This window comes from Sus scrofa, chromosome 14 (genome assembly GCF_054392235.1).
Source record: "Sus scrofa isolate SSC_HxYL_T2T_F1_AM1 chromosome 14, Sscrofa_HxYL_maternal_Yorkshire_Landrace_v2.0, whole genome shotgun sequence".
Lineage (NCBI taxonomy): Eukaryota > Metazoa > Chordata > Mammalia > Artiodactyla > Suidae > Sus > Sus scrofa.
In genome coordinates, this window is record NC_139396.1 from 54,463,770 (window position 1) to 54,487,401 (window position 23,632).

At 41.1% G+C, this 23,632-nt stretch overlaps 1 protein-coding gene across 5 annotated transcripts in view; it reads right to left on the reverse strand.

Moving 5' to 3' along the window:
* Positions 1-23,632, reverse strand: part of TMEM233 (transmembrane protein 233) — an 89,209-nt gene that overhangs the window by 23,052 nt on the left and 42,525 nt on the right. For 4 of the 5 annotated variants that reach the window (XR_014827401.1, XM_084996391.1, XM_021073559.2 and 1 more), the window contains exon 2: positions 264-400. Coding sequence is in view for 4 of the 5 variants with exons in the window: in XM_084996391.1 (XP_084852517.1) it covers positions 264-400 (137 nt within the window). In the remaining variant the exon portion in view is untranslated. Of the gene's footprint in view, positions 1-259; positions 401-23,632 lie in introns of those variants that run through there. The other variant, XM_084996392.1, reaches the window with a different exon arrangement.

Here is a 23,632-nt window from a genome sequence, read left to right on the forward strand (position 1 = left end):
TTCTCCATATCTGTGTTTTGACTCTTGTTTCAGATAGAGCAGCTACAAGCTGATAGAGCTGCACAGAGCCTGGACTCTGAGTGACTGTGTGGAGGAGAGCAGTTCCATAAATGTAAATGGCCAGGTAACAGCAGTGAAGAAAAATTAAAACTCTTTTTGTTTGTGCTTGTTATGGGAGCACAATTTAGCCCATCCCCGAAGATTCCAGTGGACTCTCAAGAAAAGGCTTTTTATGTTGAGTGGGAATAAAAAATCCTACTTACTTCCGTGTGAAGTGAACGGCACAAGAAATAGCAATGATGAGAAGGCCAATGATGATGGAGGCAACGGCCACCCACTTGGCATTCCTCCCAAGCCGCTTGGCTCCTTCTATGTCTCCTTCGTTGTAGCTGTTCAGAGACTGGGGGACACAAAGGAAGAGCTGGTGATGACATCCCACAAGGAAAAACATGTGCTGATCTGAGCAGGTGACAGGGTTACCACCTCCTCCAGGAAGCCTTCCCTGAACTCTTCATCTGCATTAACTTTCTCTCTTGTATTTATAACACTTACCATAGCATATTGAAAAGACTGAATTAGCCTCTCCCATTAAAGCCTAAGTGCTATGTGGGCAAGGACCACTGTTCATCTTGTTGAGCATAGTATACCAGCACCCAGTGCAATAGTTATCATGAAAATATTTGCACATGAAAGGGTGAACAAGTATATCTGTCCCACCCACCAGAAGAGGTGTTTGCAAATGATGGTTCATAGGCCAAATCCAGCCTGCTGTTTTTGGAAACAAAACTTGTTTGGAGCACAGTCACAAACCATTTGTTTACTATTGTCTGTAGCTGCTTTTAGGCTACAACAACAGAGTTGAGTAGCTGGGACAGAGAGATACTCCCTACAAGTCCTAAAAATACTTGCTATTTGGTCCATGACAGAAGGTCAAGGACCTTGGCTGATCTGTTTACCTTTATGCCCAATTCAAGCTGTCATTCATCTGGCAACTGCTCATACAGCTTTCCCAGCTGTCAAAGTATTGGAATCCTTTTGTACTGGCTGGTAAATAGCAGCCACTGCCCCCTGGTGTCCCAGCCATCCTGTCCTCTCCTCTGAGTTCCCCCAGGCTTCCCCATGGTCCAGCAACTTCAGGGTATCACTGGGCTCAGCAGGGCATCCCTGTGCAAAGTCAGAATCAGATTCTGTGCCCCTTTGAGCAATGTCTGGTCCATGGTAGGAGTTCAAGAAATACGAGTTGGCTGAATGTCTAAATGACTACATCCATTTCTCTACAGAATACGAGTTCATTGAGGGCATCTGGGAGTCCCAGGTAGAGGTGCTCAGAGAACGCTTGCTCCTGAGCTGAAGGCCAGATGCTATTCTTTTTCCTTCTACTAAGCCGTCTTTATCACAACTCCCATGCTGAGAATTCCCCTACAGCTGTGCTGCAGCTCAAAGAAGACTGGAAAAAGGCATTTATAAGTTATGAACAGTGCAAGCTGATCCACGCCATGAACTGAAGATTTCTGTGGGAACCTCTATTCTTGATCCTGAAAGCACAGCACTTCAAAAAAAAAAAAAAAAAAAAAAAAAAAAAACCACTGCTCTTCGTGGACTATTAAGGGGAATGAGGCACATGCAGACACCCACAAGGCAGAGGAACACCCTGTGGAGCACAGAGCTTTCTGTTTCCGGAGGCTTCCATTAACTCTTAGACCCAGGCCACCTTAGGCAGCAACAGTCTGGGAGACTTGCCTTTCCCGCGAGTTTTGCTTTCAGGCCTCTTGTGTGAATGGGACAGTGGGAACTTGCAATAATGTCCTGTCCATCAGGGACGGCCATCCCTGAATTCTCGAGTTTTTAACCCTGGATGCCCATTAGAAATACTGGGATAGTATCTTTTTTTTTTTTAAAAAAAAAATACAGATAACTGAGCCCTACTCTGGAGAGACTGATTTATCTTGTGTGAGAACCAGACACCGGTTTAAAAAAATAAACTTTGGTAAATATGCCTAATATAAAATACACCATTCCAGGATTAAGAAAATATGGTGCATATACAATAGAATACTGCTTAGCCATAAAAAGAATGAAAAATGCATTTGCAGCAACATGGATGCAAGTAGAGATTATCATTTTAAGTGAAGTCAGAAAGAGAAAAACAAATACCACATGATATCACTTATACGTGGAATCTGAAATATGGCACAAGTGAACCTATCTACAAAACAGAAGCGGACTCACAGACATAGAGAACAGACTTGCAGTTGCCAAGGGGGAGGGAGTGGGATGGACTGGAAGTTTGGGGTTAGTAGATGCCAACTATGACATTTAGAATGGATAAGCAATGAGGTCCTCCTGTACAGCACAGGGAACTCTACACAATCTCCTGGGGTGGACCATGATGGAAGACAATACAAGAAAAAGATTGAATATAAGTATAACTGGGTCACTTTGCTGTACAGCAGAAATTGGCACAGCGTTGTAAATCATCTATAATTTTGAAAATCAAAAAAAAGTACCATTTTAATGTTTTGAGGGAACAATTCAGTGGCATTAAGTACATGCACATTTCCTGTGCAACCATCACCATCATCAGTCATCTCAAACTCAAATTCTGTACTCATTAAACACTAACTTCTCATTCTTTCCACCCCACCCACCCTCCACCCCCTGGCAACCACCATTCAAACATTCTGTCTCCATGGATTTGACTACTCTAGGGACCTTATAGGAGTGGAATCATAAAACTTGCTTTTTATAACTGGTTTATTTCAATCAGCACAATGTCTTCAAGGTTCACCTATGTTGTAATATGTGTCAAAGTCTCCTTCCTTTTTAAGACTGAATTTTGTTTATCTACTCGTTCATTGATGGATACTTGGGTTGCTGCCACAGGTCTTTTTATTTTTTGCATTTAAAAAAATTTTTATAGCTGATTTACACTGTTACATAAATTTCTGTAACATATACATACATTCTTTTTCTCACATTATCCTCCATCATGTTCCATCACAAGTGACTAGATATAGTTCCCTGTGCTATACAGCAGGGTCTCATTGCTTACTCACTCCAAATGCAACGGTTTGCATCTGCTAACCCCAAACTCCCAGTCGATCCCATTCCCTCCCCCTCAGCAACCACAAATCTGTTCTCCAAGTCCATGAGTTTGTTTCTTTTTTGTAGATAGGTTCATTTGTGCCATATATTAGATTCCACATATAAGTGATATCATATGGTATTTAAATTTCTTATTTATGTATATATGTATGTATGTATGTATTTTAGGGCTGCACCTGCAGCACATGGAGGTTCCCAGGCTACTGTCTTTCTCTTTCTGACTTCACTGAATGTAAGAATCTCTAGTTTCATCTATGTTGCTGCGAATGGCATTATTTTGTTCTTTTTATGCCTGAGTAGTATTCCATTGTGTGTATGTACCACATCTTCTTAATTCATTCATCTGTCAATGGACATTTGGGTTATTTCCACAAATGGCTTGGCCATTGTGCTCCACAGGTCTTTTTAAAAAGCTTCTAAGGATTGAAAATCTTTAGTCTAGATAGCTGTCCTTAATGTCCTGCAAGCTTTTCTCACCATCTTAAGAATTAATCCAAGGAAGTGTGTCACAGAGTATGGGCTCTAAAATTAGAGAGACCTGAGTTCAAATTCCATGTCTTATCAGCTGTGAGAACTAGAGCAGGTTATCAAGCTTTCTAAGCCCTGGTGTCCTCATCTGAAAATTGGGGACAACACTTTTAATGCCTCCTTTATATTAATGCATGCAAAGGGTTAACATTGGCCCAGAACATAATACATGCTCAATAAATGTTAACTTTTATGGTGAATTGTCACACCTGTTTTATTCTTTTTCTAAGGCTGGGATCATTGGGGTACAAGAGAATCATCTGGACTACTTATGAGAATTATAGGTGATCAGTCTCTACCCTTTGCCAGAACAGAACCTGAGGACCCAAGTTTGGGAAACTTTGTTTGGAGGCTTCACAATCAGAGTTAGTGCATAGAATCCTAGAACCTCAAACTGTGACTTCATAATCAGTTCAAAATTATCCTGACCCTGCTAAATCGATCAGCATTCCATCATGCTACCTTGGAAAACCCAGTTCTGAGGTTAGTCATGGTGATGTACTTGTGTTGCTGTGACTAGAGAAAAAATGAGCCTCCTCACCCCAATTCTCTCCCCAAACACTGTCAACTCCTGGTTGTTTGGGTGAAAAAACAGTTCACATTCTCAGCAGCAGCAACAGTGAAAGTGAGAACAGCCAGTGTGTGCCATGTTAAAGGGTACGTCTATATCTTTGCATTGCCCAGCAGCACAGGTGAAATGGAGCTACCTGAGCACCTGAATCAGCAGAGTCATGCCAGTGACCTGGCTGAGGGGGGTTTGAATCCTGCCCGACCCTCATCACCTGCTGCCAGTCTGGCATCTTGTACGTGACCCTCCTCTCTGCAATTCACCATCTGTCTGGGGCTCATAAGGGAGATGTTGAGTCATTCCAGGAATGGGTCTATGGTTAGCTTGAAAAAACAGATGAAAAGACTCTTTCAGTATCAACTGTGGACTCTTTACTCCCCTTCAGTCCTTTTATGAATGCCTTTCCTCCTCTGGTTCTTGGAGAAGGGGCTGCTCAAGGGTAAATCTGCTGGATAAATATCAGGATCTGGGGCGGGTAGGGGAGAGGGGCGGGATCCTCTAGAACTCTCAGCTTTCACTCTAAAGGGCTTCACTGGTTGGGAGTTCAAGTTCAGGCTCCAGGGCTAACCCTGGAGCCGGAAGCACTCATCCCACCCCCACCCCCACCCCCACCCCGCCTCAATTCACTGGCTGTAATTCTTTTCTTTTCCAGCCGGAATTGCATAGTAAGGGGCTCCTGGAGGATGCTACAGACTGAAGTGGTAGAAATGGCTTTTAGAGAAAATGCATGATTTATATATCTTTCTGAAGAGCTTAAAAAGCAAACTGTCCCATCTGCTGTGGAAGAACTAGAAAGAAACCAGGGATGGATTTGCTATTTAAAATTTATATTATCTTACTAGTTCTTTCACCATTATTAATATTAGTGAACCTATAAAGTATTCAAATGCTATAGAAACACATAAACAGTAAGCTCTTCTCCCAATTCTATTTCCCAAAGATAATTAATGTTAGTAGTGTGGTGCATTTGCTTCTAGATTTTTTTCCCCCATGAATAATACGAAAACAGATACTTTCTCCTGTTTTCCTTATTACTAAGCCCATCATGTACTAGTCATGTGAAAGAATCAGCAATTTGTGTCCTGAGATAAACCAAGAAACACAGGTTAGTCTGTCTAGTCCAAGTCCTTCCAATATTGAAACCTTGAGTATTTCCTGGAAGTCTTGGCAAAAGACAATTTTCATCCCTGCCTTTTGCAATGTGGATGCCTAAACACAGGCCCCTTGCTTTATGGATATTATAATCTCTTGAGCAAGATATATATATATATATATATATTTAAATCATGAACAGACTAATGTAAAACTCTGTAACTCTGGCAGATTTGCATTTGTTTCCCTTAAATGCATGTACTGTGCTTTTTATTTGGCTGACTGGTCATTTTGAAGCTGGACTTCCTTGAATTTCAAGTCAGATTTTTAATTTCTAATTGTTTGGACCTCTGAGGTTTTCTTTGACAAAATAACAATGATAACATTGAGCAATAACATCACTTATTGAGCAATTAATTATGTGCCAGACACATTGTTAAATATTTTCAAGGATCATCTCCTTAGTTCTCACAACAACCTTGCATGGCAGATGCTTTGTTTCCATTTTACTGATGGGAAAATTGAGACACAGAGAAGTTAAAATGATTTGCCCAAAGCCACATAGCTACGTCTATTGTCTATTAACTTAGATTATGGCACTTGGATATTGCCCAGAGTTCCTTTCCAAGCTGTGAGACCTCCTCATAATTTCATAAAATAACCACACTTATTTTAGGGAGCTAGCTAGCAATTTGCTGTCCCTGTTCACCATGAAAGTATGTTGACAAGAAGGACCTTTAGATTCCTTCCAGGTTTTATCTTCCTCTGAGTCATATGAACATCACTTAGAATGTAGAACAAATGGGTTGTCCTCCCACATTTTAGAAGGCCCTCAAGGTAGAGTCCCCAGTGGTACCTCTTCCCCTTTCTCTGAGTGTGGGCTTGTGCTGGCAAAATGCAACAGTCAATACAAAACCTAAAAAGCATTTCCAGGTCTTGGTCAGCTGCCTCAAGCCTTGGACAGAAAAGTGGGCAAGTTCCTTCTTCCTGTAGTAAATACAAGTGACGTCATGGTCATTACATCTAGTTATTTTCACCTTATTTACATGTCTCTTCCCTGGATGAACACCTGAGAAGCAAATACCCTGGCAGGAAAGTTGTTCAGGAGCCAGAAATGAGGGTGTCTATTTCTACGCTCAACTTCAGGAAGGCTGCAACAGGGACCAGCAAGACTGTGTTGTGGCTACCTGTCGGAAGGCACAGGTAATTCCTGGCATCCACATTTCTAAGAAGGAGACACAGAGAATAACCCCGTAAGTTTTGATAACAGGAGTTGTACACCAGTGTTGCTCATGTTCTGGGAATGTGTGACACTTTCCATCAAGGATGAAGCTGCTCCCTTGTCCTGAGCCAGGAAAATATGGAAAGTGCTTCGTCCAATCCCTCTGGTCTTCAGAGGAGAGCTTTTGCTGCATTCCACACAGCACTGGATGAGACAGCATCAACTACTGGGGTGGCTTCCAGGTGTGGACCTGAGATGAAACCTTCTGAAATTATACTTTTTATATTCCCTGTGTTGGTGGCTGCTCCTGAGAATTACCTATTTCCCAAAACGCCTTCCAAATGCCTATGGTCAAGCCCCATCCCAGACCAATTGCATTAGGATCTCTGGATACGAGACTCCAGCATCGGTATTTTTCAGAAAGCTTCCCAGATCATTCTGAGAAGAGCTGAGAATCATGATTCTAGTTGGACAGCCATTCATTCATCCAGTCATTCATTCATTCAAAAACTATTTATTAAGCGCCACCTTCCTGTTCTCACAGTGCTTACATTCTAGTAAAGATGGAAAAGAAATGCTTAAACATGCAAATAAGCAAGATTACAGAATATTTTTAAGGTAAGGAAAATGGGGTGGTGGGTGGGTATATTCTTCCTAATGTTGGGGCAGACCTTTAAGACCTGAAAATCTCAGAAGGAGCCAGACCTGCAAAAAAGCAGAAGAGCATGCCTGGCAGAGAAACAGCAAGGGCAAAGGTCTAGAGGTGAGAAACCACTTTTATGGTGAAGGTGTTAAAGAAAGCCTGGTATGACAAAAATGTAGGCACAGAAGAGGGAAAGGAGAGAGAGCGAGGGGGGAAGGAATATGAGAGGAGGCTGGAAGCGAAGCCAGGGGCTATGTTATTACGATAATGAATTACCATGCTTCAATAATAGTTAATATTGATGGAGTGCCCATCCTGTGCCAGGCCCTGATCTAGACACTTGATGTGCATCATGTAACTGAAGCTTCATAATAACTCTCATGGGAGTGAAACATTTTTTTTTTTTTTGTCTTTTTTTTTGTTGTTGTTGTTGTTGCTATTTCTTGGGCTGCTCCCGCGGCATATGGAGGTTCCCAGGCCAGGGGTTGAATCGGAGCTGTAGCCACCAGCCTACGCCAGAGCCACAGCAACACGGGATCCGAGCCGCATCTGCAACCTACACCACAGCTCACAGCAACGCCGGATCGTTAACCCACTGAGCAAGGGCAGGGACCGAACCCGCAACCTCATGGTTCCTAGTCGGATTCGTTAACCACTGCACCACGACGGGAACTCCCAGAGTGAAACACTTTATCCTCCACTTTACAGATGAGAAAACTGAGATTCGGAGAGAGAAGCAAGTAATGTTTCTATTGTCAAAGGCAACGTACTAAGGGGCTGCAAAGTGAAGCAAAAAATAGGAAATTCATTGACGAGGTCCCCACAGTAACTACTTCCTTATGTCCCAAAAAAACCCAAGAGCTACATTTAATGTATTATTGATAACCCAGCACCAGAGAGATGACTTGATTCTAATTTAATAAAAATTTGGCTACTAATTAAAAAAAAAAATCTCTTATCTGCGCTAATACATCTCTTATCTGCGCTACTGATCTCCCTGATAAAAATTCATTCATTTTCTTTGTTCTTATCTACCACCAAATGTGTTCAGAATTTCTACCCTCACCCTCAAACAAAAAATAGACACCACACATCAAATAATAACAGTGAAAGACATTGTCAGTTATTTTTCATTTTGGCTTCCTGTTCATTACGGATTTAGTAAGTTTTTCTGGTTTGTTTTTAGTTTCTTTGGCTATGCTTGCAGCATTCAGAAGTTCCTGGGCCAGGGATCAAACCCATGCCACGGCAGTGACCTGAGCCGCTGCAGAGACAACACCAGGCCCTTAACCTGCTGAGCCATCAGGGAACTCTTGGATTCAGTAAGTTAATGTACATGAGGTGCTTAAAGCAGTGCTTAGGAAACAGTATCAATAAGATTAGTTATGATAATGATACTCTGATACTGATATCATAAGCTGATGGACAAAGATTAAAGAAATGAAGCATCAAATATACTTTGGTGTGGGCCATATTCCTTTGCCCACTGTTCTCCTTCATGACTGTGCCCAAAGTTAAGGGGAAAAGACCTCAGCAAAAATCAAGTTATTCTACAGCAGAAATTATCACAACATTGTAAATCAATTATACTTTAATAAAACTTATTTTTAGGGCCACACTTGTGGCATATGGAGGGCCCCAGGTTAGGGAATCAAATCAGAGCAACAGCTGCCAGCCTATACTACACCGATAGCAACATCAGATCTGAGCCACATCTGTGATCTACACCACAGCTCAAGGCAATGCCAGATCCTTAACCCATTGAGTGAGGCCAGGGATTGAACCCACATCCTCATGGATACTAGTGTGGTTTGTTACCACTGAGCCACAATAGGAACTTCCTAATAAAACTTTTAAAAAATGGAAAAAAAAAATCAAGAGTTTTTCTGTCAAGTCCCCTCCTTCCCCAGTATGGAACAGGAGGTACATTTCTGTTACCTGAAACAGGCAACAGAGTGAAGCCTTAGGAGCTAGTGACACGTTAGTGTGAGGTTGATTTTCTGGAAAGCTCCTGATTCTTGATAATAGCCTATGAAACTAGAGCATAAATCATTTCTGCAGGGGGATGGGACTGGAGGCTGGGAGTAGCCTCTCATTGTTGGCTCCTCTTGCCTTTGGAGAGACTCACATTCTCATTCTTAGTCTGGCCTTCCAAACCCTGGGGCATGCTTCTCCAGCTTTTCTGGAGCTCTCCTCCCTGCTCACCCCCTCCCTTGTTCCTGGCCCCGGTCTTTGTCCAGGTCATCTCCTCTCCTTGGAGCCCTCTTCCCTCTCAGTCTCACATGGCCAGCTATGCTCATTCTTCCTGTCTCAGCTTACATGTTAACTTCCTCAGGGCAGAGCCTTCTCAGGTCCCCTGACCTCTGCTGTGACTCAGCCCTGGTCTGTTTCCTTTATGGCTCTGGAAAAAGAAAATTGAAATGGAGATGGTATAGCTGAGAGCTCCCAAAAATGCAGCTGGGAGGCCACTGAGGAAGTGTGACTTCTGCATGCCTCAGCCTGGATGGAATCTGAACTTGGACCACTTCTTGTCTTAATGCAGCTTCCAGAAGCCCAAGATACTGATCAGACTCTTACCCTAAACAACTCATGTCAGCCCATCCCTTCAGGAGAAGAAATTTCCTTTCTTGTGTCAGAATCAATCCTAATTCCGCCAGATATTTCTGACAATCTTGTAGCTTTTGTCTTTATAAGCTCCTCTTTCTCTTGCTTTGCCTGGAACACTCTTTCCATTTCATCTGAATCTGTGTCTCCTGAATTGCAATTCCTAAGATTCCAGTGAACTCTTTGATTATTTGCAGGCTTCTATGTGTTCTTGGCCAACAGGTCTTGGTGTGACTCACGGTTCTTTACTTTGTGGCTTACTGACTTGGTGAATCCTTGTGACTGTGAGCTCCATAAGGGCAGACACCATGTCTCTCTCTTTTTTTTAATGGCTGCACCCATGGCCTAGGGAAGTTCCTGAGCCAGAGACTGAACCCTAGCTGCAGCGCAACCTATACTGCAGCTGTGGCAATGTTGGCTCCTTTAAGCCACTGTACCGGGCAGAGGATCAAACCCGCACCTCTGCATTGACCCAAGCCGCTGCAGTCTGGTTCTTAATGTGCAGCACCACAGTGGGAACTCCACACCATGTCTCTTTTGACTTACTACTCCATTCCTGGTGCCTCATGGAGAGAACTTAGTATTCCTTTAATTCCCTTATATGAAGGTGGACTGACAGAAAACCAGACTCCACAAAGAGAAACCAAAACACTCCACCAGCTTAACTTTCTGACCAACCAAGGCAACCTGTTATTTTGGTACTGGTAAAACAAAGGGTATACTGAGTGACCTAAATTTCTGAGTTCTGAAGGGTGGGCTTCTGCCCAAAAGGGCAGACATGGGCTTGTTGTCTAAATGACTGGTAGAAGGAATTTTTGGCTCTAAGTCAAGCACTCTATGAAGGAATTTTAGTCCTTTAGCCTTCACTTCATAAGCCAGAGTTGCTGACAAATTTTTCACTTAAATGGAACCTATCCTCCCAATATTTGTATGTGTGTCTATGAACTGAGCTCTGTCTTTTTTTTTCTTTTTTGATTTTTAGGGCTACAGCTGGGGCATATGGAAGTTTCCAGGTTAGCGGTTGAATCAGAGCTGTAGCTGCCGGCCTACACCACAGCCACAGCCACACAGGACCTGAGCCACGTCTGTGACCCTCCCCACAGCTCACAGCAATGCTGGATCCTTAACCCACTGAGCGAGGCCAGGGAGAGAACCTGCATCTTCATGGACCCTAGTTGGGCTCGTTACCGCTGAGCCACAACAGGAACTTCTTCTGTCCAATTTTATTACAGATGTTATATAACAGATATATGGACCTTTAATATGGTATTAGTTGAACCCAAAGGAGAATAAGGCCTTGGAGGGATGGATCTGAGTCTCAGTTTTTCTCATTTGTAAAAAATGGGGATAAGAATATCTACAACCCAGGTTGATGGTGAGGCTTAACTGAGATAATGAATGTAAGAGGGCCTAGCATGATCTCACATCAATTTGAAAACAATGCATAGAGGTCTGCATTAACATTTGTGTTGTAGAGGTGGGAAAAACCTAGGCTCAGAAAAGTTAGGTGAAGGCATGGAGCTGGGATTCAAACCTAGGAACTGAGTGCAGAGCCTGAACCCATACAGCATCTGCTTTTCAACTATCCACAGCCTAGTAGTCACAGGTGAGCCAAAGGGAAGACAGGTTACAAGTAAAAAAGGAAGTGTTTCACTAAAATCTTTGCAACACCTTAACAGTCCCCTCCAAAAAGGTTCACAAGCCAAGTGAAAGAAGCAAGGCCCAGACCACCCATTAAAGAGGAGAAAATATTTGCAAGTTACATATCTAATAGGGACTTGTATCCAGAATATATAAAGGACTCTTACAACACAACAATTAAAAAAACCCTCATAAAAACGTGCAAAGAATTTGAATACACATTTCTCCAAATAAGATATACAAATAGACAATAAGCACATGGAAAGATGCTTAATATCATTAGTCATTAGGGAAATGCAAATCTAAACCACAACGAGACACCTGCTAGGATGGCCTAAACAACGAAGACAATGACAAGTACTACTGAGGAGGTAGAGAAACTGGAACCCTCACACATAGCTGCTTTGGAAACAGTATGGTATTTCCTCAAAAATTAAATGTAGAGTTACTATGACCCAACAATTCCATTGCTACATATATATCCAAGAAAACTGAATGCTTATATTCACACGAAAGCTTGTACATGAATATTCATAGTGGCATTATTTATAATAACCCCCCAAAATGGAAATCAACCCAAATGTCCATCAACAAATGAATGAAAAAACAAAATGTAGTCTATCCATACAATGGAGTATCATTCAATCTTAAAAAGAAGCAAGTGCTGACAAAGGCAGGAACGTGAATTTTGGAAACGGTGCAAGTGAGAGAAGCTGCTGGAGTCCAAGGAAGGTCACTCTAAAATATGCCTTAATGGCATACTGATTATTTTTGAATTAAAGTTATTTAGGAAATGGCCAATGCAAGAGGGCCACTTTGACCCTCTTTTCTGCCTCCCTGAAAGCCGGAAATAAATCTCTCATGTGAAAAAAGTGCATTCCCAGGATCTGGAGGTAGAAGGACACTTTATTGCCAGATACAGGGAATTTGGCTGTATAAGCAAACCTTGTTACTTTTTACTAACCCAAGTCCAAAGTCTCTTTAGATTCTTCACCAACTGAGTACTCAGAACCTAAATTTCTTTATCCTGTCAATTCCCCACAAATGTATTGTTTCCTTGGCTAAAAGGTACACAAGCTACTGACTTTGGGTACTTCTTTGGTCCCATCTCTATAGACCTCTGTGTTTACACATTAAATTTCTTTTTCTTCTGTTAATCTGTTTTGTGTCAATTTTATGATGAGTCTAGCCACAAGAACTCAAGAGAGGTAGAGGGAGAAAACGTTCCCCTTCTCAACAAAGCCAATCAGGAAAAATCCCAGAATGTATGATTACATTTATGTGAAATACCCACAACAGCTAAATTCAGAGAGACAGAAGGTAGATGAGCGATTGCCAGGGCCGGGGAGGATGGGGGATGGGGAGTGACTGCTAATGGGTTTGGAATTTCTTTCAGGAGTGATGAAAATTTATTGGAATTAAATAGAAGTGATGATATATACTCATCTTTTAGATGATATATTCACAATCTTGTGAATGTACTAAAAGCCACTAAGTTGTACACAGTTTTTGTCCTCCCACACCCCTGGCAGCACTGGAAGTTCCCAGGCTAGAGGTTGAATCAGAGCTGCAGCTACAGGCCTGCACCACAGCCATGGCAACACAGGATCCAAGCCGCATCTGTGAACTACACTGCAACGCTGGATCTTTAACCCACTGAGTGGGGCCAGGAATCACACCTGCATCCTCATGGATACTATGTTGGGCTCTTAACCTGCTGAGCCACAATGGGAACTCCACTGTTTTGTTTTTAAAGAAGCAAGACCTGGAGTTCCTGTGGTGGCTCAGTGGTTAACAAATCTGACTAGGAACCATGAGGTTGTGGCCTTGCTCAGTGGGTTAAGGATTCAGTGTTGCCATGAGCTGTGGTGTAGGTTGCAGACACGGCTCGGATCCCCCATTGCTGTGGCTGTGGTGTAGGCCAGTGGCTACAGCTCCAATTAGATCCCTAGCCTGGGAACCTCCATATGCCACAGGTGCGGCCCTAGAAAAGGCAAAAAGACCAAAAAAAAAAAAAAAAAAAAAAAAAGAGAAGCAAGACCTAGTGACAGATCTTGCCCTTTTGAGGGCTCCAGTGGATCAATGATGAAGTCCAGAGAAACTGGTGGGATCTGGCAAAAGATGGTGGCAGGACTTAGAAGCATCATGGGGATGCCTGACAGATACCCTCAGAGCCCACTGGAAGCAGTAGCCAGGCTTGCACGTGTTAACAGTTAGCAGATTAGACTTTTGTGTGAGCATGTGAGATACACCTCCCAAAAATAAAGCAAGGCATTCTGCAGGGAGTTGACTTAGCTGGGAGGGACAAGAAACAATGAAACCCAGGCTATTGCGTATTAATGTAAGCCCTGTTTAAACTCACATGTCATTAATATCCAAGGAAACTGGGATCCAGACAAAAACAGATCCTGCTCCAGGGACCAAATTAGCTCTGAGTAAGTATTCTAGTTTGTGATGAAGGGTGAAGTAAGAGTAAACCTAGAATTGATGCTAAGTCTTGGAGCAGGTTGGTTTGAGACCAAAGCAAAGAAATGGTCTGTTAAGAGGTCTGGTGTGACATTTCACTGGATAACAAAGCCCTACCTTTCAATTTTGTGGCCTCTTCTGGGCTTCCTTCCTGGGGGAGTTAAATCCATTTTTAGTGGATGACATAAATGTCATATAGCATATGTCCCTGGAATACACCACACTTCCTCTCTAGGGCCTTTGCACTTCCTGGCTCTGTCCAGATCTTCCCATGGCTGGCTTGTTCTCATCCTTGAGCCTTTGCACATGACCCTTTCTAAAGTAGATTTTATTCACAACCTGCCCCCAAGAATCCTACACTCTCATACTTCCCTGTTTATTATAATATGCAAAAACTTATTACAGTGAATCCTGAAATTATAAGGATTTACCAAGTGTTTTGCATATATTATCCTGCTGCATTCACAGAGCCCCTTGGAGGGAGGTGATACTGTTGCCAATTTACAGATGAGAAAACTGAAGCTCAGATGTTAAGTAACTTCATTGATGTCACATAACATTAAGCAGGAGAGCCAGGATTGAAACCCTGGTAGATGCAATAATAGAATTTGTGCTTTTAACCTTTATAGTTATAAAACTATTCATAATCCTACCATTTAGAGAAAATCATTGTAGACATTTTGGAATGCTTTCCAGCCTTCCCTCGCCACCCCATGCATGTTCATGTAAGTGCATATATATGCGTATGTGGATAGCTTTAACTGATAAAGAATGTGTAATCTTATTGCATATACAACTTTGCATTCTGTCTTTTCCCCCCATTTGATCTTTGACCTTAAACATTTCCCTGAATCATAAAAATTCTTCGAAAGTGTGATTCTAATAAAATATTCTATGTTCTAAATGGATATAATTTACTTATTCAATTGCCTATGTAATCAATATTTATGTCCATCTTTAATTTTTCACATTTAAACCACAGCAATGACAAACACTTTTTTTTTCTTTTTTAGGGCCACACCCCATGGCATATAGAAGTTCCCAGGCTAGGGTTCAAATAGAGTCTACACCGCAGCCACAGAAACACCAGATCCAAGCCAAGTCTGTGACCTACACTATAGCTTATAGCAAAGCCAGATCCTTAGCCCACTGAACAAGGCCAGGGATCAAATTCACATTCTCATGGATACTAGTTGGGTTCTTAACCTGCTGAGTCACAATGGAACTCCTAACAATGACAAATAATAATTAAGCAGTTACTCAGATCCAGGCACCATGATTCATGTTCATTAACTCACTTTATAATTCACTCCATAACAAATGCTGGAATGAACATCTAATATGTAATGTTCTCTCTCTCCATTTAGTTAATTTTTTTAAAATTGTAATCTCTTGGTGAAGCTTTCTTTGTACAGATCTCACTTATTTCCTAGGTTTATTTCTGGCATTTAAAATTTTTATTTGCTATTGTGACTATACATACACACACACACACATATATATATATATATATATATATATATATATATATATATATATATATATATATATATATTTGGCTTTTTAGGGCTGCACCCATGGCATATGGAGGTTCCCAGGCTAGAGGTCGATTCAGAGCTAAACTGCTGGCCTATGCCACAGCCCCAACAATGCCATATCCAAGCCGCATTTGTGACCTACACCACAGCTTATGGCAACGCCGGATCCTTAACCTGCCGAGTGAGGCCAGGGATCGAACATGCAACCTCATGGTTCCTAGTCAGATTTGTTTCCGCTGCACCATGGCGGGAACTCCTATGCCAGTATTTAGATCTACTGAGTTATAAATACTGAAATCCTAATTTTATTTATTCATTTATTTATATTTTTTATTTTTTTAAATTTTTTTGTCTTTTTGCCATTTCTTGGGCCGCTCCTGCGGCATATGGAGGTTCCCAGGCTAGAGGTCGCATCGGAGCTATAGCTGCCAGCCTACGCCAGAGCCACAGCAACGCAGGATCCGAGCCGCGTCTGTGACCTACACCACAGCTCATGGCAACGCCGGAACCTTGACCCACTGAGCAAGGGCAGGGATCGAACCCGCAACCTCATGGTTCCTAGTCGGATTCGTTAACCACTGCGCCACGACGGGAACTCCTATTTTTTATTATTTTTTAATTTTTAGTGCCACCTCTGCAGCATATGGAAGTTCCCATTCTGGGGGCTGAATTGGAGCTGCAGCTACAATCAGTGCCACAGCCACAGCAATGCTGGATCCAAGCCACATCAGTGACTTACATTGCAGCTTTGGGCAATGCTGGATCCTTAACCCACTGAGAGAGGACGGGAATGGAAGCTATTCTCCTTCATTATCCCTTTATCTGTAGTACATATTTGTTTTCTCTCTGTCTCTCTGTGTGTCTCTCTCTGTTTCTCTTTCTCACACACGCATTCACCTACACACCTGTCTAAACTAATTATGTTCACTAATACCTGAACATAGTCTGAGATACTTCTGTCCAGGTGTAAGAATTCTCTTTACATAGATCAATACTGTCTTAGATCACCAATTCCTAAACAGAAGACTCCACCAAAATAACCTGATGGATATGGGCACTCAGTGAATATTTTTAGTGATAATGTCTGAGTCTTTAGATGACTCTGGGATTTCTTGTTTATATTTTGCTTGTTTCTAAGTTTCTTTGCCTAAAGCTAGTGCTGTGAATTCAGAGACTGGGCTTTCAGATCACAAGGCACATTTTCTCGTCATTGCCATTCATTCATTCACACTCATCTGTCTCCGTTTTGGGATTCTGGGCCATTTTTCTCCATAAATATCTTCAAGGACAGGTGAAAATTGTCCTTTTGCCCATCTATCATTAAAATAAAAAGTCTAGAGAGAAATTCTGCCAGGCTTGATTGAGAGTGTTATATGAATGCTTCTTATATCGATGGGACAAGTCTATTAATAGAGAAAGCTCTCAGAACATCAACGCTGTGTTCTGGGCAAAGGGCAAGGCAGAGGCATAGGATTATAATGCTTCGAGAGGCCAGACTGTAAACTTCATGGGGGCAAGGACTGTTATGTTTGATTTTGTCCACCAGGTCACTTTTCTGAGCTTTGTACCTCATGGATAAATGGGGAGAAGAGCTTTTCTTGTGTATTTCATTGGAATTTTGTAAGGAATAAGTGGAATTGTGTCCAGGTAAAAATGCTTTGAGAAGTAAATATATATGGATAAATGTAGTAGTAGTAATAATAATAATAGCAATACCACACTATCAAAATTATCCAGAACAACGAACAAATGAAGTTATCAGAAGAGGAAGTTAAATATAGGTGGAGTCCTTCAGTTTGAGAATTAGGAGGCATGAGGTAAAGGGTAAAGAAAACAAAGAGAAATTTCTGAATTCTACCTGTAGAAAAAAAGATAATGAGAGTAGAAGAACATCAGCAAAAGTCTGGCTAGGGAGACCCATTAAAAATCCCTGTGTTGGGCTCAATATCAAAAAACAAACCACCCAATGGAAAAATGGGCAGGAGACCCAGACATTTCTCCAAAGAAGACAACCAGATGGCCAATAGGCACATGAAAAGATGCTCAACACGGCTAATTATTAGAGAAATGCAAGTCAAAACTACAATGAGATACCAACCACCTCATACCAGTCAGAATGGCATCAAAAAGTCTACAAATAATAAATGATGGAGGGGGTGTGGAGAAAAGGGAACCTTCTTACACTGTTGGTGGGGATGTAAATTGGTGCAGCCACTATGGAAAACACTATGGGGGTTCCTTAAAAAACTAAAAATAGAGTTACCATATGATCCAGCAATCCTGCTCTTGAGCATATATCTGGAAAAGACAAAACTCTAATTCAAAAGGAGAGATGCACCCCAATGTTCATAGCAGCACGAATTACAATAGCCAGGACATAGAAGCAACCTAAATGTCCACTGATGGATGAATGGATAAAGAAGATGTGGCATATATGTAGAACAGAACAATGACTGGCCACAAAAAGAATGAAATAATGCCATTGGCAGCAACATGGATGGATCTAGAGATTATCATACAAAGTTAAGAAAGTTAGACAAGACAAATATCATATGATAGCACTTCTATGTGGAATTTAAAAAAAAGGTACAAATGATCTTGTTTATAGAACCACAACAGACTCAAAGACATAGAAAACTAACTTATGATTACCAAAGGGGAAAAAGGAGGGGGAGAGGAGGGTAAATTGGGAGTATGAGCTTAACAGATACACACTACCATATATAAAATAGATGGATCTACTGCACAGCACAGGAAACTGTATTCAGTATCTTGTATAATAGAAAAGAATCCAAAAAAGAATATATATGTATAAGTGAATCACTTTGCTGTATGCTTAACACGTTGTAAATTAACTATAATTCAATTAAAAAAAATAAAAGCACATGATCTGAGCAAGGGAAAAAAAAACCCAACAACCTGTGTTGGAAGCAAGGTGGAGAGGTGGGTCTCTAGGCAAAATTGTTGGGGAGGGAACCCCCTGCATTATTATACTCATATCAACAATGGATCAGCTCATTAAAAGTGAGAACCAATGTACCATTAAGAATAGTATTTCCCAAAGTGTGTTCTGCGGCATATTAGCCTTAGGATCAAAAGATGCTGGGCAACAAGCATGCTTAGTAGATGCCCCACACTATACTGTTTCACTGCAGAGTCACACGAAACAGTGGTTGGCCAAAAGCTTCAGGAAACTCCCAAAGAAAAAAAATAGTTCACTTTTGCTTAACTCAGCATTTGATTTCTCAACTTCCTCTCCCATTCCCTGTCCTCTTTTGTGTGTGTATGTGTGTGTGATAAAACTTGTGAACATCAGAACCAGCCGTTTAAGAATGGTTTTAGAAAATCTAGCTTAATTCTTGAACTTGCAGAACTGGAGATTTCAGATAGATTCAGGATCCTGCTCTGAAGGCATCATACTTTGAGATGAGCGGCTTTGAACTGAAGAGAATTAACTGAGAACAGAAACCAACTTCCAAAGGTGGACCCGTCGGTCTGCAGTATGGGGACGTTGGTGAGCTCCAGATGAGCCAGGAAAGCTATCCCTGGGAACCAAGCCTTGGCCAACTTCTCAGCAACCCTTGGCATTAGCCTGGCTTTCCTGGTTATTTTCCAAAAAAAAATTTGGCAGAAATGCAGAACACAGATGGGAAGGGAGGGTAAGCCTCAGAAATAAAAGGAGGGACATATTTAGGTCTCTGTAGCCATTCATTCATTAACTCTCTCATTCATTAAACATGTTACTTACTGACCATGTGTTCAACTTGCTAAGTGCTGGGGCTAACTGCACCCTCAAGGGGCTCACACACACAAATCGGTGCAAAGAAGTAAAGGTGCTCTGAGAGAAATCTGCTGAGTGTAGTGGGTACAAGATAGGGTGAGGGCAAGAGGGCAATAAGAAAGACTTTAGGAAGGAGGTGATTTTCCAGCTGAGCTTTGAAAGAGCAGTGAAATCTGCATTTGAGCAAGAGCCCCATGTGGTTAAATTTTGATAAGTACTGTTCTAGCATCTGAGTCCTACCTGGCCTCCTCCTGAGGACTATTTGAAACTGTCCTTCAAAATTATCTTAAGTCAGACATGTTGGCTTATTAATTAATGACAAACTGCACCTTAACCATGACTGGTTTCACCAATTCATTTCATAGCTGCTGTTCTGTTATCTGAACACTGTTTAGCAATGTGGGAAGGGACTTCTCTTTTCTTTCTTTCTTCTCCTTTTTTAAAAAAAAAGTTTTATATGTAAGCTTTCAACACATTAAAACAATCAGCAGAATAATATAATGAATCTCCATGTTCCCATAACCCAGTTTCAATAACTGTCCATTAGTAGCCAATCTTATTTTATCTGTATCTCCCATATTATGACAAAGCCACTATATAGTCTTATCAGCATATTAAAAGAGAATTTAAAATATTTCTTTTAAAGGAACACACAGATTAAAATCTTGTACCTCTAGTAATCTAGGTTTGAAAGGACTCCAATAGCAGTTTAAAGTCTATATACCCAAATACCAAACATCAGTGACCACCCTCTGCCACATATTAGGGAAACTTAGAAGAGCAACCATTGAGACAGGGGCTGCTTGATGATGTGCATATCTAAAATCCATACCTATCTATAATAGAGCTTTCCAACAAAGCTGACACAGTTCAGGCAAGGTCTCTGTAATCTGAAATCATCTTAAAGCTCTTCAGAGCTTAAAGTGCAAGAACTCACAAGAGATAAATCACAAGTGTCCATAATATTAATACCCTATTTCTCAGCTGACAATCACATAGAAAGAGCTACAGAGGGTTGAGAGAAATCACACTGAGAGACCCAATGAACTACAGTATTTAGAACTTCAACTTGGAATTGATAACAAGCCTCCTGGGTCAGCTACCTGGACGAAGACCTGCTATTTTCAAGTTCTGCTTTGGTTACTGAAAAAAACCAAACCAAACCAACACACACACACACATACACACACATCTCCTCCCTAAACCTAAGTGAAGGCCACTTAAAAGCACAGCTTTGATGGATGAGCCCCGGTGGAGCCTGGGTCAGATAGAAAGAACACCCAGTTTGGTTTGTCTTTCATTCTGTAAATATCTACTTTTATTTTATTTTTTTTTTGTCTTTTTTGTCTTTTGAGGGCCACACTCGCAGCACTTGGAGGTTCCCAGGCTAGGGGTTGAGTCAGAGCTGTAGTCGCCGGCCTACGCCACAGCCACAGCAACACCAGATCTGAGCCATGTCTGCAATCTACACCACAGCTCATGGCAACACTGGATCCTTAACCTCTGAGCGAGGCCAGGGATAGAACCCATAACCTCATGGTTCCTAGTTGGATTCGTTTCCACTGCTGCTCTACAACAGAACTCCCAATTTCTACCTTCTTTTAAACCACAGACCTTGTCTTCTAGAGCAGGTGTGATCAGGCAGGGTTAGGGTTAGGGTTAGGGTTAGGGTTAGGGTTGTGGCTGGGCAGGGCTGTGGCTGTGCCAGGCCACAGCAGATAATGGATTTTGACAATGGCTTCATCCATTATCAGTTGCATCTTCTGTTGATTCATGATGTTGCTTTGTGTTGAGGAGGATTTCTCTTTGCCTTTGTTCTGTGTTGGAGCCCTTTCCTTGATCCTGCCTCTTTCTCTTTCTTGATTTACTTCCTTGTGTTGGGGGAGCACATCCTTCCATAGCTTTCTGAGAAAAGGTATATGTCCAATTTTGGGGCGGGGGGAGGTTCTTGAATATCTGAAAATGTCTTTAGTGTTTTCTTTTTCCTGAATGATTGTTTGGGTGGGTCTAGAATTGAGGCTGGAAATAATTTTTTTTTCTTCAGGGTTTTAAAGCTATTGTTCCATTACTGTTTACCTTTCGGCATTACTGATGGGAATTCCAAAGCCAACATGGATCAAAAGGTGCCATGTTTCTTCTTGAAAGTTTTGTAGGATTGGAGAGAAATTTAATCCTTAAATACCTGAAATTTCACCATGATGTGTTTTGGTGCACATCTTGTTTCATTTGCTTTGTTGGCTATTAGGGAACCCTTTTAATCTGGAAACTTGTGCAGTCAGTTCTGGCAGTTTTTCCTGTATTTTTCTATATGATAATTTCCTCTCTTCAATTTTCTTTGTTCTTTCTTTTGTTGTTTAAACTTTCTGATTAGATGCTGGAGTTCTGGGAATGATTCTCAAATTTTCTTAATTTTCTTGATGATTTCCAACTTTGGGGGGAATATTTCTTTACTTTTTTATTGGATAAAATACATATAAATGTGTGTATTTTACATTTATACATATAAATATATATAATATACACTATAAAGTTACCCTTTTAACCATTTTTAAACATACAGTTCAGCAGCATTAAGTAATTCACATTGTTGTGCAATCATTGTCACCACCCACCTCCAAAACTTTCTCATCTTTTCAAATTGAGATTCTGTACCCATTAAATAATAACTCCCCATCCCTCTCTTCCTCCAGCCCCTGACAACCACCACTCTACTTTCTGTCTCTACAAATCTGACTATTCTAGGTCTCTAATACAAACAGAACCATCAATATTTGTACTTTTGCATCTGGCTTATTTCACTTGGTATAATGTCTTCAGAGTTCACCTATGTTGTAGCATGTGTCACAATTTCCTTTCTTTTAAAGGCTGAATAATATTCCATTGTATGTATATAACACATTTTATTTATCCAGTCATCTGTTGATGGACATTTGAGTTGCTTCCATTTTTTGGTTTGTTTTTTTGGCCTCACCTGTGGCATGCAGACATTCCTGGCCAGGGATCAAACCTAGGCCACAGCAATGATGACACCAGGTCCTTAACCCACTGAGCTATCAGGGAACTCTTTGGTATTTTTACTTTTTTTGTGTGTTACTTCCTTAAGGTTCCCTCGACTTTAACTTCTCAACACTCCACAATTAAAAAAAAAAGTATCTTTATGTTTTTAATTCCCAAGAGCTCTGTTTTGCTTCTCCGATTGTTTTATTTATTTTTCCAACCTGGTCTTGTTCAGATAAACAAGAGTTTATTATTTCTCTGAAGATGATAATCATCTATTCTTAAAGTTTTCTTCTACTTCTCGCATTATTTCCTTACACTTCATTTCTTCCATAAACAACATCTTGATTCAGAAGAATTTCACAAATGTATAATAATCTTTGACTGCCTCTTCATATCTGAAAGTGAGACAATGAAAAACTTCTTGAAACTTTTGTGTGGGAGGATGGGGCTTGTCAACAGGTGGATATCTGGGAATGACTGGGTGAGGATTTCATCATTTCTTTGGAGGACATCTAAATAATTGTTCTCTGTAGGGTTTTTCTTTTAGTATGGTCACATCCTTGGAGAGAAATTTTCCAATCTTCTGCCGGATGCTAAGGTAAAGGTGCCAACTTCGGGCAGGAACTAGACTTTCCATTAATTCCCTGTTTTCAGCATAGCACCTTAACTTTACTCTCAGCTGTGCCTGGTGTCTAGAGCTGTTCTGTTTAATCTCACCAGAGAGCAAGTCTCCCATCTTCTGTCAGGGTTGTTGAGGAAGTAGGTGCCTGTCCATAGGTCGCTCCATGATCTCTGAGTTGAACGACTTTTTTTTTTATGACCACATATGCAGTATATGGAAATTCCTGGGCCAGGGATTGAATCTTGAGCCACAGCTGTGGTAATGCCGGATCCTTTAACCCACTGTGAAGGGCCAGGACTTGAACCTGTGCCTCCACAGCAACCTGAGCCATTGCAGTCAGATTCTTAACCCACTGTGCCACAGCAGGAACTCCAGTTTAATGACTTCTTAAACAGACTTCCAAAGATTCCTCCTTTGGAACTTCTACCCTTGCTCCTACCTTCAAAGATGATAACTTCAATTAGGACCTCTATAATAAAGAGTTTTGTGGGGCCAATTGGCTTTATTCTCATTGACTCCTTCTTCTGCATGATTTAAATGTCAGTGTTATCCACTGTGTAAAGTTAGTCGTCTCCCAACTAACCATTTTCTATCTTCTAAGATTTTTTGCTTCTCTTATCTCTTTTCCTATTCTCCTAATTTGTCCTTGGGTATACATTTTAAAAGCTATTTACTATTATTTTATTTTATGTGGTTTCAAACTGAGTGGCATATAAATGGGTGTGTTCAATATTCCATGCTTAACCAAAAGTCTTCCTTGTTTATTTATATATGTTTCAGTTTAGCATTAACATTTACCTTTAGGCTACAGCAATTATTTAT